This window comes from Pelophylax lessonae, assembly GCF_965119305.1.
Source record: "Pelophylax lessonae genome assembly, chromosome: 3".
In the NCBI taxonomy this organism is placed as follows: Eukaryota; Metazoa; Chordata; class Amphibia; order Anura; family Ranidae; genus Pelophylax; species Pelophylax lessonae.
Window position 1 is genome coordinate 228,380,499 of NC_138770.1, and position 22,098 is coordinate 228,402,596.

Genomic DNA, 22,098 nt, shown 5'->3' on the forward strand with positions numbered 1-22,098 from the left:
AGACCATCTTGATCAAATTCACACGTCCTGCAACAGAGAGCGGCAGCTTGCACCAGCTTGCGCATTTAGAACGAAATCTATACAACAGAGGCACTAAATTCAGGGCTATATAGTCACAGGTATCCGGCGTCACAACGATCCCCAGGTATTTAAATGACTCAACTACCCTTACCGCTGAGGCACACTCAGGGAGAGGCGCAGGCAGCGGATCCAGAGGCATCAGAACCGACTTGTCCCAGTTAATGGAAAATCCCGATAGAGACCCAAAGAAATTAATGAGGGACATAACTGCTTGAAGGGACCCCAGGGTGTCGCCGAGGTAAAGCAAGGTGTCTTCCGCGTAAAGCGAGACCACATCCATGCGTGTACCCCGTCTAAAGCCCACAATCTTAGGAGAGGTGCGGATTCGCGCCGCCAAAGGTTCTAACGCCATAGCAAATAGCAATGGTGAGAGCGGACATCCCTGTCTGGTGCCCCTAAGTAGACAAAAGGGTTCAGACAGTTCCCCATTAATGCGTAGTCTAGCCGTCGGGTTCGCGTAAAGTACTTGGACCCAGGTCAGGAAATTCTCCCCTACGCCAAACCGGCGCAATACCGCCCACAGGTAGGTCCATTCGACACTGTCGAATGCCTTAGCGGCATCCAACGAAAAGACTGCCCGATTACCCGGATTATCTACAGGAACCTGAAGATTAAGATAAAGACGTCTAAGATTCATCGCAGTCGAGCGAGTAGGGATAAAACCCGATTGGTCCCTATGTATGATTTGCTGTATAACTTGAGACAGTCTCGTGGCTAGAATTTTGGCCAAAATTTTTACATCAGCAGTAAGGAGAGAAATGGGGCGATACGAGTCTGCCAATAAGGGGTCCTTGCCGGGTTTTAACAGTAGGACCACAATCGCTTCGGCCATAGAAGCCGGAAGGCTCCCTGTGCGAAACGCCTCATTATAAACCCGCAGCAGGAGCGGAACCAATTGTTCAGCGTACCTGCCATACACCTCAGAGGGGAGACTGTCCGCCCCCGGAGCTTTACCATTCTGCATGGATTTCAAAGCGGCAAAGATATCATCCTCTGTGAGAGGAGCATCAAGCGCAGCCACATCCGAGGCAGAGAGCCTGGGCAACTCACAGGCGTCCAGAAAATTTTCAATCTCCCGGACCTCAGCCGTGATTTTGGAGTAGAGTAGAGATCGGCGAAGAAATCTCGCATCACTCTCCCAACATCAGACGCGGCCTGCCAGAGCCCCCCCCCCGAGAGTCTCTAATCGCCGGTATATACGCGGCAGGTTGTTGTGCCCGAACCAGCATAGCCAGCATGTGACCCGTGGTCTCCCCCTCCTCAAAGTACCTCTGTTGCAGAAAGAAACGTTTATTTTCGGCTCGTTGAACTGACACCGTCTTAGCCAATGACTGGGCAGCCAACCATGAACGCTGAGCAGCTTCTGACGGGTCAGCGATGTAAGCCTCCTCAGCTCTAGACACCTCCTCCAACACAGTATTTTCCCAAGCTTTAGTAGCAGTCTTAATACCATTTATAATATGAATAAAGTGCCCCCTGAGGAAGGCTTTAGCAGTATCCCACACAACTCCCAACTCAGCTGTATGGAGGTTACGGGCTAGAAAATCAGTCAACAAGGCCGGTACGGGGTCCAGGCTGGGAAAGAGGGTTAACCAAAATGAGTTGAGTTTCCATAGAGGCTTGCCCCGACTCACCGGAAGGGTCAGACGGACCAAAAGCGGAGAGTGATCAGAGACCAGTCTCGGCTCGTAATCCGCCCCAGCCACCAGTCACCAGCGGCAGGATAGGGCAATTGCCCAAGCCCATGTCAATTCTAGAAAGGCCGGAGCGAGCCGCTGAGAAGCAGGAATACTTCCGTGCCCCCGGATGCCCCAACCACCACACATCCATCAGTCCGAGTTCCCCCACCAGCCGGGAGAAGGGCGTAGGCCCACCTGCCACGTGGGAGTCACCGGAGCGAGGGGAAAACCTGTCCCAGGCAACATCCATTACAGTGTTAAAGTCTCCTATCATCAGAAGAGGCTCTACAGGGAGCTTAGCCACTTGGTCTATTATGAGTTTGAGGACCCCAGAGGAATATGGCGGCGGTATGTACACCGCTACAAGTACACAGGTCAGACCAGATAGCTGGCACAATAGGATTACAAAGCGACCCTCTGAGTCAATCACAGTTTGCAAACAGGTGAACCGAACCTCCTTTCTAATAAGAATACACCCCCCCCTGGAATAGCTGGAAAACAGGGAATGATATTGATGACTTAATGGTCTAGGTGCCAAGTTAGGGATTGTATGCGGGGGCAAATGAGTTTCTTGCAAACAAACAATGTCAGCCTGCAGTCGTTTAGCATTCCGGAGGACAGCTGTCCGCTTAATCGGGTCCCCGAGGCCCCGAACATTCCATGACACAATGCAGACAGTGTCAGCCATTATCCCGAAACGGAGATACCAGCAATACAGGCACCTTGTGCATCAGGATGTGCATGACAGGGAGACCAGATTTGAAGAGGAAGATCCATGAGGGCACCGCAGCACAGATGAGAGCCCCCAACATGCAGTAGGACAGTAAACTGAAACAGAAGCGGAGAGTCAGGGCTGAACTAGATAGCTTGAGCAAGTGAAGTCCAGTCCATAGTCAATGCAGTGGGCCAGAGCAGTAGTGCAATAGAGTTCAAGGGCAAAGACACGATCCAGTAAAAAAATAGAAAATGGGAAGGGAAGGGGAACACGTCTGCCACGTGCACACGAAAAAGGAACAGTCAGTGGGGAACGTCCAACCAGGACAACAAGGGGGAATCCGGGGAGGGACTGCAGATGCCACAGCAATCTCCTCAAAAGCTGCGAACATGGCGGGGACCCACACAAATGTCGCAGTCATATAGCCACCGCCTGGTCAGGGAGACAGAGCACAGCTTCCGGACATCAATGCAATTTGTATCCAGAAATCGTCTAGGGCCAAGTAGTGAGCAATCCAGGAGACAAGTGGGCGCACCTCCGGCCTCACGGGGCCCCCCGTCTAGGAGAGGCCGCACCTCGCAGCGCCCCCCCCATTAGCTTCCAGCCGCCGCAGGCTTGTCGAAGAAGAAGACCTCATCTCTGGCAACCACCCGGAGTTTAGAAGGGAACAGCATAGCGTAGGGAATATTGAGGTCCTGGAGTCTGCGTTTAACATCCACAAACTTCGCCCGCTGTTTTTTGACCTCCGCAGAGTAATCGGGGAACAGTGAAATCCTGGCGTTGTCAATCTTCAGGTTCCCCTGCAGTTCTCTTGCTTTAGAAAGGATAATGTCCCTGTCTTTGTAGTTTAGGAGCTTGAAGATAAATGTACGCGGCGGGGCGCCCGGTGGGAGGGGCCGCATGGGAACACGGTGTGCCCGTTCCACCGAAAACATGGCGGTGAAAGAGTCTTGCCCAAATGTAGAGGTTAACCATCGCTCAATAAAGGATACAGGGTTCTTACCCTCAGCTTGTTCAGGGATGCCAATAGCTCTGATGTTATTACGACGCATCCTGTTCTCCAAGTCGTCCAGCTTGGCAGCCTGTTGAGCAGCAAGGATGGCAGTGTGTTTCACCTCTCTCTGCAGGGGGCGCCATGTCATCCTCCAGCGAGCTCATGCGCCCCTCCACCGCAGAAGTGCGCTCTCTAAGCTTCTGCATATCTTGGCGCATAAAGGAGATTTCGGCCTTGACCCCCTTCAGCTCCGTAGTCAGGGCCATGATGGATGAAGTACAGGATGCAACAGCCGCCATAACATCCCTCAGGGTGGGCTCTGAGTCAGGAGAGGGAGAGGAATGCATCGGGGCTTGCTCCAGGCCTGCCGCCTCCCATTCCCCTAGCTGGCGTGAGAGGTCCCCCAGCGGCACAGTATCATCTGCATCTGACTGGGAGCCTGGAGAGACCGACTGCGCCGACCCGCCAGCCGAAGGGGACTCACGGGACCCAGGTCTGGAGAAGAGCTTCTGTGCGGCCTCTAGGTACTTCTCCTTGTGAGAAGCCCGCTGCAGGGGGCCGCCATCTTGGGCCGGACCGGCCGGAGCCACCTTACCGCCTTTGCCTCGTTGTGCCATGAAGAGGATGGGACCAGAGCCCACACTCGGTGCGTCCCGACGTGGAGAACACCGCACGGACACCCCCAAGGTAAGTATACGATCGGGTCCGGAGTTGTGAAGGATAATAGGCAGGATATTCGGCGGAGCTAGCGGCGCACACATCTTCTCACATTCGCAGCTCGGCCACGCCCCCGTTTTTTTTTTTTTTTTTGTTTCTCTCTGAGGGTGTATTGTGTTTTCAGTGTGAGCTCCAGTTGTTCCTGGTTGAGCTCCATGTTCCCTGGTTGGCTAAGTTTAGCCTTTGGGGGACTTATGTTTCGGTTTGCGTTGTCTTCCAACCCCTTATGAATATACTGCTTTGGGACATCCCTATAGTCTCTGACTAGATGGACCTGCGTCTGTCGATGAACGATAAAGAAAACTGAATTTTTGTAAGAACTTACTGTAAAATCCTTTACTCTGAAGTTCGACAGATGCAGCACCTGCCCCTCTACTTCTGAGTGAATGGGATTTTTTTCTATTCTAAACACTGCTTGCAACTAAACTGCTTGATGATAGCAGGTTGTGTGGGGTTATGTCTGCAGGGACAGCCCTTATAGGTGTGGTGAAGCTTTTTTTCCTGTCTAGTGCCTATTCCTTATAAGAGGAGCATAACCCTATAGTATCTGACTAGATGGAGCTGTGTCTGTTGATGAACTTCAGATAGAGGATTTTACGGTAAGTTGTTACAAAAATCCAGTTTTATGCACGCTGTCAAGCAATTAGAAATGAGTGGAAGATTATCGCATTGTTGAGTCTTGTTTTGTTTTATTTCCTTTAGTTACTTGTGGAGTCACTGCACACAAACCAGCAAACTCTTTTGAACAGCACACCAGGGAGTAGCAGTGAGATGCAAAAGCAGGAGGCTGCACAGCACAGGGAAGCAGCTCTTGATGTGTTGTCTGAAATAGCCAATGTATTTGACTTCCCTGACTTGAACCGATTTTTAAATGTGAGTGCTTCCTCCTTTCTGTTTTAACATTTCTTTGTTGATTCTGCTTTGGTTTGTGCAAGGACATTGAGGCTTGTAATTTGATTTCTGGTGTGTTCTTCATTTATGCAGAAAACATTGCAACTTTTGCTTCCATATCTGGCAGCCAAAGCCAGCCGGGCAGCCTCTGCTTTGATCAGAACGATTGCCAAACAGCTCAGTGTAAACCGCAGAGAAATCCTCATCAATAACTTCAAATACGTCTTCTCTCATCTTGTCTGCTCATGCACCAAGGATGAGCTTGAAAAGTCCCTTCACTATCTAAAGGTATGTATGTAACTATGTAATTTTAGATATTTCAGTTGCTTGATCCTACAAGACAGGACACAGGCAGATTAAGAGAAGACTGGGTTACAGGTAGGTACCTCTGGTGATTGGACACAGGCAAAAAAAACAAACCTGTCAGGAACCCCTAGTCGCTCAACCATCAGTTCTTTGCTACTCTCTTTAGGTGTTGGACGTGTCCTCTCTGAGTATATGTTAGCCTAGTTGCATTTGCCAGATTTCTTCAGTTAAGTTCCTTCCTTGCGATGTGGCCACAGTGGCATCTTACTTGGTTTCTGGATTGCTATCCAGAGCCAAGAGCTTTGGAGACCAAAACCAGACCCAGTTGGAGAAGACACGGGCCAGCCTGTAATGCTGCTTGGTTCCCTGGATCCTGTGTCAGGCATGTAGTGCAGTGAGTGAGCTGCAAGGTGCTTTGGAGGTTCAGGACGGAGGTGATCCATGCTGGTGTAACCCAGTCCCTAAAGACCCTCTTGCTGAGGGGTTATGCCCCTTTCGAAGTGGGTGAAGACAGGGGTAAGAAGTCAGAGGTGTAATCCTCTTCTCGTCTGCATTGGAGGTCGCCATGCTTTGAGTATGACCCCTATTGCCTTCCTTTCCCGGAGGAAGCAATTCCTCAATGCTCCTCTTGCTCCCTGTATTTGGGGTTTCAGGTTGCCTGCCTACTGTTCCCCCCTTTCCTTTTGCATTATGAGCAGCTGCAGCTCTGGTGGTTAATCGGCAAAACCTTGGGGTTAATCCTAACCAGGACCAGAGCAAGTGTGGCCTTCCATTTTGGGCACAGGGGCCAGGTGCTGCAAGCAGGTGTGTGGACTTGTGGAGGGAGCCCTCCAAATTCCCCATCCTCAATCCAGGTCAAGTGAGTACCCTGTCCAGGGCTTCCCCTCACTATGGCAGACTTTTGGAGGAAAGTTTTAGGGACGCAAAAACAGGGTCCTAAATTTGCCCTGGCGGCCAATGGGGATTAAGGGGCTGTTCCAAACCCCCACCCAGAGATTAGCCTCTGAGAGCATTTTTATTAACCCCCCCTGCCAGATAATCTAAGATAGGAGGATTTGTAGCATCCATGTCTGCTTTTATGGTACCAATCTCGGCTGATATTGAGGCTTCAGGCTGTCAGGGTTGTAAGTGACTCCTATTCACTCCTATCCCACCTCCGGCAGGTTCTGTCTCTGACACAGCTCTGCCAGGGGTTCTATAGCAGACAATGATAGTAAGGTGGTAGAAGAAGAGAAGGTGGAGTCTTTTTCCTTTTGAATCAGAGGTTTCCTCTCAGGAGTAACTTCCCTTGGCTATTTTATCACCAGGTCTTTGTGATGTTATTTTAGTGGTGTTTGATGAAGTGAGAATTTGCCTGGTGCATCTGCCAAAGCTCTGTCAACCTAGGATTACCATTATTGGTTCTCTTTGGGTTGGTTTGTTCACATGCGGTGGGGCTTGTGTTGGATAGCTGTTCAAGCACAGTTCCACCACATGACGGGGCAAAATGCCTTGTATTCCTGTCTGCTCTATTCACACCACTGTGTTGCAGTTGTGTGTGTGTGTGTGCGCGCAGTGAAAAAAAGCACGATACTATTTTTCGGCGTAGTGCAAGGCAATCCCACTGTCTCGCACTGCACAGCCTGCAGTTGAACTTTAGTGAGATGTTTGTTTGACTTCTCAATAAAGTTTGTTTAAAAAGAAAGGGAACAGTGTGATGTGCCGATCTAACATGGCACTAATCAAGTTGGGCAACACTGCATGCCAGCCGCTGCATTGGGAGAGTGGTCCCTTCACTCCGGAGTGTCTCAGGACATTTGGTAAAGATGGGCGACGCTGAATGTGGATCTCCTTGCAGCAAGATTCAATCTCAAAGTGGAGAAACTTGTATCTTGGTCTTGGGACCTGTTGACCTTATCGGTGGATGCATTGGTTACTCAGTAGGATCAGTTATATAGTTAGTAAAGTTAAGACACTGATCCATCCAGTCCAACCTGAGTGTTTTGTATTTGTCGTGTTTTGTGTTTGTCTCTACCATTTTCAATATCTGTGTACATTATATTCACAAGGAAACCCATTTAAATGTTTTTGGAATCAATCTACACTCTCCGCTGACACCACCAACTGTGGAAGGGAATTCCACATCCTTATTGCTCGAACAGTAAAGAACCATTACACAGTTTAAGATTGAACCACTTCTTGTCCAACTTCATTGTATGACAATGTGTGTCTTCTTTGTTTTCTCTCAATGATACAGCAGCCATTTGTAAATTGGGATAACATCCCTGCTTATGTGCCTCTACTCCAGGAAGAATAAGTTTTTAAGGAAAAGTTCACCTTTTAGAAAACAAAAAATAATAAATGTACATCTTTTTGCAGATAAAAAAAAGGTGCATTTATTATTTCTCTATCGTCCTCTGACAGACACAGCTCTCAATGCTTCTTCACTATTGGGTTATGCGCCATCTAGGCAGTGAAAAGTTTTCACTCGATGCGCCTATAGGGGGCTGTCCCTTACAACATAACCCCAGACACACTGTGCTCTCAAATCAGTTTCTTGCTGCCTAGTTTTAGGAGTAGGACCTAGGTTCCCTGCCGGGACTTCGGTCTCAGTTTTTATTTTCTTTTGAGAATGTTTATTTCTCTTTACTCTTTTCTATCGCTAGCTAGTGTCAGGGGGATCCTCCTAGTGAACTACACGCGACAGCCGGGCTGGGGTTTCGCACTGGATAATCCAGATCCTTATGGTCTCCCAGCCTGGCCAACGAGCGTGAGCAGTTTGTGGTCCGCCAATGCCTCGCCACGACGGAGCCCCGGTTGATGGGGATGAGCCTGCGAGCGGATGTCTCGCCGGGACGCATCAACCTGGAATGCCCTGAGTCGCAGTGTACCCCTCTTGGCTGACAGCACCCACAGTCGGGGTGGGAGGCGAGCTGTTTCGGAGCGGAGCCCACCTGGTCCTTGTATGGTGAGTGATGCAATGCCCCCCGTGTCCCTGTAGCAGACCTCTGAGGGGGAGCTGTGGGCCCACTCCTGGGGATAACCGGGCTATTTTCCTCTGAAAGATCCCCCAGGCCTATCAGGACAGGCCCTTCACTCCCTGCTCCCGCTGGGGGCGCTATAGCCAGCGTCTGACGCCTGGGGGGGGGATTGGAGATGTTACCTTGTCCTGGGGGGTCCCTTTAGGGGGCTTCCCATGGTGGCCTTGTGCCTGGGTTTCCTGAGCGTTTGGCGTCATTTTCGGCCGCCATCTTAGCTGTGGGCATAGGCCGCTCTGTGTAAGGGCAGCGGCCTTTTTACCTAGGCTTTCCTATACCTTTTCATTGGCACCATTTTTTGTAGCCTGAGGCTACCCAGGCGGAGTTCGGCCTCTACTGACGTTGTGTCACTTCCTGTCAGATGTTTCTCTTGCTGAAAGGCTGCTTCCTGGACAATCAGTGGTGGTTAAGTAAGGGGTATTGGTCCTTTGGGCATTCCTCGGGCACACTTGGCTCTTGCCAACCTTTTTAAATGGGGACTCCGGATATAGCGCGGTATAGCGGTTCGGACCGCGATCGCGATTTAAAGGGGCAAAATGGAGTCCTAAGGCAAAAATTTCCCCTCTGATTTTATTTGTGTGTCCGGACCTTCCGGATCATCATCTCTGGTGTCTCTATCTGCAGCATTAGAAACTCTGGCGCCAAAAGGTGGACTTAAGGATGAAACAAGTCGCTGCTTAGAAACAGACGATGGCTTCTCATTCTTCTGATTCAGAGCCTCATATGGTCGCCATGGACACCCCCATTCCTGAGGGATCTCTGTCCTTGCAGTCTGATGGTGAGGAGGATGTGTCGTCCTCGGGTGCGGCGCGGGAACGTGCTCTGGTGTCGAAGCACTGATTTGTTCTGTCAGGGAAACGTTGCAACTGGATGATGAGCCCACACAGTCAGGAAAGTGGGTAGTTTTTCGGCTCCCGCAAAGCCCAAAAGTCAGGTTAGGTGTTTCCTTGTCCTGAGGATTTTCACAATATTTTGAATGAGCAATGGCGGCGCGTTAAGCACGTGCTAGTGGTGCCTAAGGCTCCTTTCACACACTCCGTCCGTTGGACGGAGTCCGTTTTTCTCAGCGGGTGATCAAGCCGCCGATACACCCGCAGAAGCAGCATGGGGAACAGCTATGTCTCCGTGCTGTGTGCGGAGACACAGCTGACGGTTCCCCATGCATCTCTATGGGGGAAATCGGATGTCAACGGACAGTCAGTCCGTTCTCACCCGATCCCATCCGATCCGCCGGACGGATGGAAAATAGGGTTTCCGTCCAGATTTGACGGATCGGATCGGGTCGGATGTCAGCGGACTTGTCTCCGCTGACATCCGATGCCCCATAGGAATGCATGGGGGGACCGTTCAGATCCGCCAAAAAAACGGACAGGCGGATCTGAACGGTCTGCCTGTGTGAAAGGGGCCTAAGCGTTTTCAGCGCTGTTGCACCTTCGCTGACTCAATTTCAAATCATTGGACAGTGTCGCCTAAGGTGGATCACACTGTTTCCCGGTTGATCAAATCTACTGTGGTCCCAGTGGAAGACTCCCTGGTGTTTAAGGACCCGATGGACAGATGGTTGGAACCACCTGCACTTGTTGGCGGGAATGATTCTCAAACCTGTATTCGCGTCCCTCCTGGTTTCCAAGACGGTTACTGAATGGGTCAAGGTACTTCGGGGTAACTTGAATGCTGAGTCGGTTCCCCCAACTCTGATTGAGCTCACGGATCAGATGGCCCAGGACTTGGTGTATCTGCAGAGATATCTCTATGTTCAAGAGAGAATCTGGTGCTCTCTATAAACGCTTCCTGGATAGAGGTTATCCGAAATGGAAAATCAACAGAGCTTACCATGTAGCCCTGAATAGGGATCGAGCTGATCTTCTTGGCATACAAAAATCATGTTATCTTTCCAACAAGACAAGAACAACCAAAAACACAAAAAAGAAAAAGCACTCTGACAAATTACCTCCTTCTATTACTTTATCATTTCCATATAGTTTGGGGTTTGATCAGATTAAGCACATCATCAGAAAACATCTACCCATTTTGTACACTGGTGACACCTGTGCCCAACTTCTGGACCCAGGGTGTTAATATTGTGGCCGTGAGGGCGGCTACATTGGGAAACTTTTTGTCTCCCTGTCTTTTTTCATCTGGGACAAAATCTAAGTCCCCCACATGGCTTCACTGTAAGGGAAACTACAAATGTAGTATGCGGGACTGTCTTAAGTGTCCTCATATCTTGCAGAGTAACACTTTTTCATCTTTTACATGTAATAAAACATATAATATAGATAAACTCTTTAATTGCAATACACAGTTTCTTATCTATTTAATAACCTGTAAAAAATGTTCTACCCAATATGTAGGCATGACAAAACGTAAATTAAAAGATATATTTAGGGAACATTTAAGTGACATAAAAGGGTTAAAATCTACAAATGTTGCCCGCCATTTCAATGGCCAAAATGGGGGTGACACATCCCTAGTTTTAGTACAAGTTTATAGAAAAAGTGAATACATCAGTGAGAGGAAGAGATGCTTTCCGACTTCTCTGCAAAAGAGAAGTGTTCTGGATTTTTAAACTCCAAACTCGATTGCCGCAAGGATTAAACTTTGAATGGGATGTCACTCATTTTTTTGAATGTCAGTCTAGTTTTTTATATGGGTGCCTTTTCTTTCTTTCTCGTTTGAGGGATTTTACATGGATACTGATGTTGGATTGTGGATTTATTTGCAGACGAAAACACACATGATTTATATACAGATTAGTTGTCCTTCCTTTCTGTGTTCCCTCTTTATTTCCTTGTTTACCCATTATTTGGGAGGACTTTTTTGGTCAGTGAGGGAATCGAGTAGTAAAGGTCTGTCTGCATGTCCACCATGAATGTTCTGGTCAATCCGTCTATGGGTGTGCATGTTTACACAGACCACACCATGGATGAGATCCATTTAACAAATACAGAGGTCAATCAACGTGGATGTCATTATACAAACATACACCAGCTCCTATATTGAATTACATCGCTAATCAATGTTTGTATTTGTATGCGTATACACAAATAGATGGATCTTTAGACCGTGCATCTCCTCAAATGTTTCACAAACACTTTTGGTGTCTCCCATTTTTGTCTTTGTCTTTGCTTACAAAATCTTTTCCAGTTTTTCTTGTCTTTCTCTTGTTGTCCCGACTTTTACACGTTCCGACTTTTTGTCACAAGTTAAACATGGAGAGAGGTCCCTTGGTTGGAATTTTATATATAAACACATTTTTATATTGATTTATATATATCATCTATTTTGGGAAGTCCATTGACTAACCACAGCAGTGTTTTTGCATATCTTTATATATTCACACTAGCATTTTATGGCTTTGCTGGCGCTATCGCTGTCCATATGAATTTAACTGTACGTGCGCTATATTTCTTTGGACATCCATAGACTTTTTGAAAAAAAAATGTTTAGTATTTAAATTTCTTGTAATCCAATAAGGATCTCACTCGATTGTTATTAATCTTTGGGTCTAAATATAGGTTTCTTTTGTCTATATATGTATGTGTGTGTGTGTGTGTGTATGTGTGTGTGTGTATATATATATATATATATATATATATATATATATATATATATAGTGCATTGTGAAAGTATTCGGCCCCTTTGAACTTTTCGACCTTTTGTCACATTTCAGGCTTCAGACATAGATATAAAACTGTATTTTTTTTTTTTTTTTTGAAGAATCAACAAGTGGGACACAATCATGAAGTGGAACGAAATTTATTGGATATTTCAAACTTTTTTAACAAATAAAAAACTGAAAAATTGGGCGTGCAAAATTATTCAGCCCTCTTAAGTTAATACTTTGTAGCGCCACCTTTTTCTGCGATTACAGCTGTAAGTCGCTTGGGGTATGTCTCTATCAGTTTTGCACATCGAGAGACTGACATTTTTGCCCATTCCTCCTTGCAAAATCGCTCGAGCTCAGTGAGGTTGGATAGAGCGTTTGTGAACAGCAGTTTTCAGTTCTTTCCACAGATTCTCGATTGGATTCAGGTCTGGACTTTGACTTGGCCATTCTAACACCTGGATATGTTTATTTGTGAACCATTCCATTGTAGATGTTGCTTTATATTTTGGATCATTGTCTTGTTGGAAGACAAATCTCCGTCCCAGTCTCAGGTCTTTTGCAGACTCCATCAGGTTTTCTTCCAGAATGGTCCTGTATTTGGCTCCATCCACATCTTCCCATCAATTTTAACCATCTTCCCTGTCCCTGCTGAAGAAAAGCAGGCCCAAAACATTGATGCTGCCATCACCATGTTTGACAGTGGGGATGGTGTGTTCAGGGTGATGAGCTGTGTTGCTTTTACGCCAAACATAACATTTTGCATTGATGCCAAAAAGTTTGATTTTGGTTTCATCTGACCAGAGCACCTTCTTCCACATGTTTGGTGTGTCTCCCAGGTGGCTTGTGGCAAACTTTAAATGACACTTTTTATGGATATCTTTAAGAAATGGCTTTCTTCTTGCCACTCTTCCATAAAGGCCAGATTTGTGCAGTATACGACTGATTGTTGTCCTATGGACAGAGTCTCCCACCTCAGCTGTAGATCTCTGCAGTTCATCCAGAGTGATCATGGGCCTCTTGGCTGCATCTCTGATCAGTCTTCTCCTTGTATGAGCTGAAAGTTTAGAGGGACGGCCAGGTCTTCGTAGATTTGCAGTGGTCTGATACTCCTTCCATTTCAATATTATCGCTTGCACAGTGCTCCTTGGGATGTTTAAAGCTTGGGAAATCTTTTTGTATCCAAATCCGGCTTTAAACTTCTCCACAACAGTATCTCGGACCTGCCTGGTGTGTCCCTTGTTCTTCATGATGCTCTCTGCGCTTTAAACGGACCTCTGAGACTATCACAGTGCAGGTGCATTTATATGGAGACTTGATTACACACAGGTGGATTCTATTTATCATCATTAGTCATTTAGGTCAACATTGGATCATTCAGAGATCCTCACTGAACTTCTGGAGAGAGTTTGCTGCACTGAAAGTAAAGGGGCTGAATAATTTTGCACGCCCAATTTTTCAGCTTTTTATTTAACAAAGTTTGAAATATCCAATAAATTTCGTTCCACTTCATGATTGTGTCCCACTTGTTGATTCTTCAAAAAAAATTACAGTTTTAGATCTTTGTTTGAAGCCTGAAATGTGGCAAATGGTCAAAGTTCAAGGGGGCGAATACTATCGCAATGCACTGTATGTGTATGCATATATATATATATATATATATACTGAAATAATATAGACTTTATTACTCACTATGGCCATAAAACCTATATTTAGTCCATCTCCCTGTTTTTATCCACCGTTCTTATTCACCTCTGATCAAGTAATTCACACACGAGTAATTTACACATTCATTTCATTTTATTTGAGGTTTATACATGCGTATATTTCCTTTTTCTTTTCATATATATTTACATCATCCTTATTGTTATATTTTTTTCATCTTTTTTACTAATAATTTTGTTTTTGATTGTTTGGGTAATACGGAGACCGATGTGTATACATATGCATTCGGTTATAAATCAAAACGTAATGCGCACAAAATTAATAAAGTGACCATATAAACAATAAAGTGTCCAAATATACAGTTCAAGAAAAGATGCCGTGCTTAAAAGCAATAATTAATGTGTTCCAGTGTCCATATATCATAAAGAAAGCCTTGATCCCGTGAGAGATGACAGTAAACACCAATGTGTTGAATCCCTTCACCATAAAGATTGGCCTCTCACCTCAATATATGACCCAAACGGGCCGGCATTAGCCTATATGGGGATATTGGACTCCAGGAATGACTCTCCAGCCTTTCACCTCCGGAGGTCGCGGGACATGTAGTAAAGATAAAAGGAAAAATCTAGTGCTCTCTGCTTTAAATGTGGATAAGCTTTATTGAAAAATAGGAAGGCAACTCACATTTTTCAGGCACTCAGCCGTGCCTGCTAGTATGGCATTCAGTGTTGAGTTCAGCCCAGGGATGATCGGCGTCAGGCACGCAGGCTCCGCCCCCTATACGCGTTACGCCGGAGCGTCGGCTCCGTTGGCTTCTTCGGTAGGGGTGGGATTTGCGTGTCAAGCTTCGCCTTATAACAACATTCCTAGAGGTGGATTGGCCAGCAATCGTACGTCCCTCCTTCTTCTACTAGCAATACACGGGACACCGGAACCAACGATACACTCATGTAATCTTCGGTGTCACCACCTAGTGTATTAATGGAGGTAATCTGAACATATACTTAAAGGTATATGTAAATAAAGATAATGCAGAGATCGCGTGTCTGGGCCGCCATCGCTCCGGTATCACTCTTAAAAACATGTTATACATATAAAATTACATTAAATCGTAAATTTGCCATAAAAAGACCTAAAATAGGGTTAAAATCAAATAAAACTACCAGAATTTAAAATTACATATAAACCTGATAAAATAAATAAAAATACATGAATAATGGATAAAATTAAGGGTATATTTAAAACAGCTCCGGATAAATACTAGATGAATATTGGGGTACTATCTGTCGCTAATAAAGCAGTTGAGGTCAAAGTCTATGTTTAACCCCCTGGGTGCCAGTACTTTGGCCTCATAAACCCAGAAGGACTCTCTTCTGCTTAACTGGCGAATGTAGTTTCCCCCTCTCCAGTGTGGTTGGATATGTTCAATACCCCAAAACTTCAGAGAGTGAGGTTTCCTATCATGGACTTCTCTAAAGTGCTTTGAGACCTTGTGTGAGACTTCACCCTTTTTTATATTTTTAATGTGTTCCCCTCTCCTTACATTTAGGGGTCTGGATGTACGGCCCACATATTGAAGTCCACAACCACACTCCATCATGTAAACCACCCCAATGGTGGTGCATGTGATCAAATCTTTGATCTGGTATTCGTTGCCTGTGCCATTAGATTTAAACGATTTTCTTTTCTTTATATTTCTTCTCGTTTGTCGACAAACTCCACATTTGCCGTATGCATAAAATCCGGATAAAAACTGGAAGACGGTGTTTTTCATAGGTTTAGGAGGATCTACCACTCCTGGTGCCAGCCTGTCCTTCAATATAGGTGCTCTTCTATATATGAAGCCAGGTTTCTCCGGGAGGTGGGGTCCTAAAATTTTATCTGGTTTTAAAACACCCCAGTGTTTTTTGATAATACGCTCAACCTGCCTATGTTGAACGTTAAAATCAAACACTAATTTAAAATCATTACCCTCCCTCTGTGGTCTCCTCTTATTCTCTAAGAGATCTGCCCTATTCACTAAGGATACTTGTTGTAAATCAGAAGTCACTTTCTCCATATTATATCCCTTTGCCTGAAAACGTTCTACTAATATTTTGGACTGTGTGATGTAATCATTCTCATTCGAGCAATTCCTCTTAATTCGGATAAGCTGTCCCCTCGGAATATTAAAAAGCCAATTCCTATGGTGGCAGATATCCATAGGCAGGTAGGAATTTCGGTCGGTTAGTTTAAAAAAAATTTTTTGTATGTATACGACCTTCTTTTATAAAAATTTCTAAATCAAGGAAATGTAACTTTTCCTTGCTTTCAGTCCATGAAAGTACAATATTCCTGTTATTAAAATTCATCTTGGCTTTAAAAATATTAAAAGATAACATATCTCCCTCCCAGATCATGATAAAATCATCGATAAATCTTTTGTAAAAAATAAGTTCTGGGGGTCTGTTTAATGAAATCTCCTCCTCCTCCCACTGGGCCATGAATAAATTGGCTACACTGGGGGCAAATCTTGCCCCCATAGCCACGCCTTTGGTTTGTAAAAAATATTCCCCGGCATACCAAAAATAATTATGATTAAGACAAAATTCCAAACTTTCCAAAAGAAATTCTACATGTTCCACCTCTAAATCGGACTCTTCAAGAGCCCATGCAGCTGCCTCCAGTGCAGCTCCATGCCCAATAATGGTATAGATAGAACCTACATCTGCGGTTGCTAGAATGCAGTTCTCTGATATGGATAAATTCTGTAGATTCTGTATGACATGTTTGGTGTCTTTAATGTATGCTTGTGTATGGGTAACCAGTGGCTGTAAATAAAAATCCATATATTGGCCCAATCTAGAGCTGAGGGAGTCGATGCCATTAATAATTGGCCTTCCCGGAGGTTTCTCTACACATTTGTGGACTTTCGGGAGAAAGTATTTAATTGGAGTTCTACAGGCAATGGGATTCAGGTAAAGTGCTTCTTTTTTATTTAAAATGGCATTATTTAACCCATTTTTAATCAAATTGTCCAATTCCTTTTTGTAATCATTTACCGGATTTCGTCTTAATCGGGAATATGTGTTCTGATCTGAGAGTTGACTCTTCATCTCATTAGTCTAATATTCCGCACTCATAACAACGATACCTCCACCTTTGTCCGCTGGTCGTATCACCAGTTTCTTATTTTTTTCCAAACTGGCTATACCATCTCGGATCCACTGTGGATCCTGAATTTTCCTAACCTTCAGGTGTTCAACATCATGGGCCACCAGATTCTTGAACACCTCCATGTATTTGTTGTCTTTGTTTGGCGGATTGAAGACTGACTTGTTCTTCAAAGTGGAATGATGTGTTCTTTCACTAACATTAGGGCGGTTGTCTGGTGTGGCCAAAAAATACTTTTTTTGATTTAAAGTTCTCATGTATTTTTGTAAATTGACATAAGTGTCAAATTTACTTAAATTCTTAACCGGGGCATATTTTAACCCTTTATCCAAGACTTTCGTCTCTTCCCTACTTAAGGGTATTCCACTGATGTTAAATGCCCCCGCACCTATTGGCTCTTGCTTTTTTTGGAAGCGTCGGCCTGCTCGTCGTCCTCTTTGTCTTTTCTTTTTCCCCCAGATTGATTTCCAGTGGATCCCCTGTACCCCCAAAGGGCACTGGGTTTCCCTAAAAAAACATCTGGCGGATTTTTTATGGCTGGCGGGTACAAAGGAGAGAACCTATTCATGGTGGGGATCTCATATGTGGGCCGTACATCCAGACCCCTAAATGTAAGGATAGGGGAACACATTAAAAATATAAAAAAGGGTGAAGTCTCACACAATGTCTCAAAGCACTTTAGAGAAGTCCATGATAGGAAACCTCACTCTCTGAAGTTTTGGGGTATTGAACATGTCCAACCACACTGGAGAGGGGGAAACTACATTCGCCAGTTAAGCAGAAGAGAGTCCTTCTGGGTTTATGAGGCCAAAGTACTGGCACCCAGGGGGTTAAACATAGACTTTGACCTCAACTGCTTTATTAGCGACAGATAGTACCCCAATATTCATCTAGTATTTATCCGGAGCTGTTTTAAATATACCCTTAATTTTATCCATTATTCATGTATTTTTATTTATTTTATCAGGTTTATATGTAATTTTAAATTCTGGTAGTTTTATTTGATTTTAACCCTATTTTAGGTCTTTTTATGGCAAATTTACGATTTAATGTGATTTTATATGTATAACATGTTTTTAAGAGTGATACCGGAGCGATGGCGGCCCAGACACGCGATCTCTGCATTATCTTTATTTACATATACCTTTAAGTATATGTTCAGATTACCTCCATTAATACACTAGGTGGTGACACCGAAGATTACATGAGTGTATCGTTGGTTCCGGTGTCCCGTGTATTGCTAGTAGAAGAAGGAGGGACGCACGATTGCTGGCCAATCCACCTCTAGGAATGTTGTTATAAGGCGAAGCTTGACACGCAAATCCCACCCCTACCGAAGAAGCCAACGGAGCCGACGCTCCGAGGTAACGCATATAGGGGGGCGGTGCCTGCGTGCCTGACGCCGATCATCCCTGGGCTGAACTCAACACTGAATGCCATACTAGCAGGCACGGCTGAGTGCCTGAAAAATGTGAGTTGCCTTCCTATTTTTCAATAAAGCTTATCCACATTTAAAGCAGAGAGCACTAGATTTTTCCTTATATCTTTACTACATGTCCCGCGACCTCCGGAGGTGAAAGGCTGGAGAGTCATTCCTGGAGTCCAATATCCCCATATAGGCTAATGCCGGCCCGTTTGGGTCATATATTGAGGTGAGAGGCCAATCTTTATGGTGAAGGGATTCAACACATTGGTGTTTACTGTCATCTCTCACGGGATCAAGGCTTTCTTTATGATAAATGGACACTGGAACACATTAATTATTGCTTTTAAGCACAGCATCTTTTCTTGAACTGTATATTTGGACACTTTATTGTTTATACGGTCACTTTATTAATTTTGTGCACATCTGTCGCATCACGTTTTGATTTATATTATTTTGATTGTGAGGTGTGGACACGATTAGTGTATGCTGCCGGTTATTTATATGCACATTGATTGTTTATGCACTGATTGATGCACATGGAAATTAATGCACATTGATTTCATTTTTTTGCACTTGGTTTTGCGCTGATAGTTTGTTTCATATGCATTCGGTGCTCCATATTTTGTGGGAGGTCACGTAGTCTCTCTTTTTGGTTTAATATCAATTACTTCTCATAAGTAAATGATTTTGGTTCATGATATGGGAAATGTTTTTCAATATTTTCACATGTATTACACCTTTTATATGCATTTATTATTTTTTTTTTTATTCCATATGATGTTTTTTATTTTTATGTTTTTCATGTTTCCTTCTTTTGTTGATGTTTTTTGATTAGTTTGATGTTAAACATTCCTTGATTAACACAAGGAGATGTGACAGATTTGATTTTAACATGCTGGTTGGATTGTGCCTGCAGATGAGAGGCGTTTCCAGCATGGAGTTTGAGGCGTTATCATTACCATTCATTGTTCTCAGCTGTTGCACCCCTTTAACTGCAGTCTCTCCTCTGGCATTCTTTATATGGTTATGAGTAAGCAATCAATAGTATCGTGAAACGCGTCAACCTGTCTACCTGTCCTGTGATGTACCAGTCATGTTTGTTACTCGTGGTGATGAATAAACACTTCAGTGCTTTCATCTTTACCTGAATGCGGTCACCATCTCTTGTTTATGGACAGGCCTTGGTGTACCTATGTGATGCGGCCCTGGTCATGGCTCCTCTGGTTGCCAGAGTGTCTGCGGTGGGAATAGCCATACGCTGCATGGTATGGCTGAAGAGCTGGTCAGCGGACCAGGTTTCTAAGAAGACCTTAACGGATCTCCCCTTTTTGGGTGAACGCCTGTTTGGTGACTCTTTGGATGAGTTGATCAAGGGCCTAACGGGGGGGTAAGAGTACTCTTCTCCCCCAATCCTCACAAGGTAAGGCGCCTCAGGGTAAGCGGGGGCCTTCCTTCAAGGCTCACAGGGGGCTTTTTTTGTCCCTCAGGGGCGCAAGAAAAAGGCAAAACCCTTCAGAGCCTCTGGAGTGAACAAAAAGGCTTGGTTGGGTAAGCCCAAGGCCGGCCAGTCCTCCTCTGCATGAAGGGATGCCCTCACCCATTTGAGGGGTGGGGGGGACTTATGCATTACTTTCGGGAACCCTGGACCTCCCAAGACCACTGGGTTCACAAACTGATTCGTTCAGGGTACAAGATTGAATTTCGGTCTCGCCCAGCAGACAGGTTCTTTCCATCCAATCTCCGTCTGTCTCCAGATCGACTGAGGGATCTCAGGGGGGCGGGGCAGGATTTCCTTGCATAGGGCGTAATCGTCTCGGTTTCCCAGCGGGACAGGTTTCGGGGTTTTTACTCAAACCTGTTTAGGTGCCCAAAAAGGAGGGCAAGGTGTGTCTGATTCTGGACCTCAAATCGCTGAACCGCTTTGTGCGGTTGCAGAAGTTCTGGATATAATCCGTTCGGTCGGTGGTGGCATCTCTAAATCGGGGGCATTTTTTGGCCTCCATTGATTAAAGGACGCGTATCTGCACATCCCTATCTTCGAGGGTCATCAGCAGTATCTCCGTTTTGCAGTGGCGGAGGAGCACTTTCAATTTGTGGCATTACCCTTTGGTCTAGCTTCCGCTCCCAGAGTCTTCAACAAGGTTTTTGCCCTAGTGCTGGCTTTGCTGCGCAAAAAGGGGATTTCAATCCTCGGGTATCTGGATGATCTCCTGTTGAGAGCAAGCTCTCCTGCCAACCTGTCAGACGACCTGGCATTCACGGTCCGGACACTTCAGGAGTTCGGGTGGACCATCAACTTCCAGAAGTCTGCACTGACCCCGTCAGTGCGTCTGAACTACTTGGGAATGATCTTGGACTCCTCTCAGGCGAGGGTCTTTCTTCCCGCGGAAAAACTCAAGACATTAATAAGGTTGCTGATGGGACAACGATCTCTCATCCCTGGGGAAATGTATGAGGTCCCTGGGGCTGATGGTATCGACATTCGAGGCGGTCCCATTTGCTCAGTTTCACACGAGGCCTCTACAAACAGAAATTCTTGTCAAGTGGGACAAGGACCCGCACTTTGTGTCCAGGGTGTTTGGTTGACGGAAGAAACATCCTTGCCGATAAATGTGCTGGAGCTCAGGGTGATCAAGCTCTGCCTGCTCCATTGGATGCCTCGGCTACTCGGCTCTCCGGTTCGGGTATAGTCCGACAATGCCACAGCTGTGGCTTACATCAATCATCAGGGGGGCACCAATAGTTCCCTGGGTGGCCAGGGAAGTGGCCGAGATCCTGACTTGGGCCGAGGATCATGTTTAGGCTCTCTCCGCTATTCACATTCCAGGTGTGGAGAATTGGCAGGCGGATTATCTGAGTCGTCAGCTTCTGAATCGGGGGGAATGGTCCTGCATTTGGAGGTTTTTTTGCCTCCTGTGTGCCCGATGGGGAACTCCGGAGGTTCGCATCTCGTCTGAACAAAAAGTTAGGGTGGTTTGTGGCCAGGGCTCGAGACCCTCTGGCCGACGCCACAGACACGTTGGTGGTGCCTTGGAGCCACTATCGGCTAATTTATGCCTTTCCTCCGATTCAGCTCTTGTCACGGTTCCTCTGCAGGGTGGCAGTGGAAAAGGTGATTCTGGTGGCCCCAAACTGGCCTCGCTGGTCTTGGTACGCAGACCTAGTAAAGATGGTCATTGAGCCTCCTTTGCGTTTGCCTCTGCGAGAGGATCTGCTGTCTCAAGGGCAGATCTTCCATCCTGCATTACGGTCGCTGGCTTTAATGGCGTGGCTGTTAAAGGCCAGGTGTTGAGGGACAGTGGTCTCTCTGATTCTGTGATTCCTACCTTGTTGAGAGCTAGGAAAGCGACTTCCAGGAAGATTTATCATGGCACTTGGAAGATGTATATTGCCTGGTGTGAATTGCAGAAGTTGCATCCTCGCTCTTTTTCGGTGGCGAGGGTCTTAGCCTTATTACAGAAAGGTTTTGAGCAACGCTTGGCTTTAGGCACGATTAAGAGTCAGGTGTTAGCCTTAGCCATTTACTTTCAACGCCCCTTGGCGACTAATTCTTTGATCCGCATCTTTATTCAAGGGGTGCGCCATCTGGCTCCGCCAAGAAGATCCCATTTGCCTCCCTGGGATCTGAACTTGGTTCTGTATGTTCAACGGCCTCCCTTTTGAAAATATTAGGGATATTTCTCTGCCTTTGTTGTCCCAGAAGGTTGCCTTTCTGGTGACTATCACTTCTGCCCGCAGAGTGTCTGAGTTAGCGGCTCTGTCCTGCCATTCGCCTTATTTGGTCGTTCATAGGGATAAGGTTGTTCTATGCCCGAACCAATCCTTTCTCCCTAAGGGGGTGTCTGCC

At 45.8% G+C, this 22,098-nt stretch overlaps 1 protein-coding gene across 1 annotated transcript in view; it reads left to right on the top strand.

Moving 5' to 3' along the window:
- Positions 1–22,098, top strand: part of ATR (ATR checkpoint kinase) — a 345,838-nt gene that overhangs the window by 85,685 nt on the left and 238,055 nt on the right. Inside the window, exons 14-15 of the mRNA XM_082249535.1 lie at positions 4,889–5,059; positions 5,171–5,365. Of these exons, the coding sequence (XP_082105661.1) occupies positions 4,889–5,059; positions 5,171–5,365 (366 nt within the window). The remainder of the gene's footprint in view (positions 1–4,888; positions 5,060–5,170; positions 5,366–22,098) is intronic.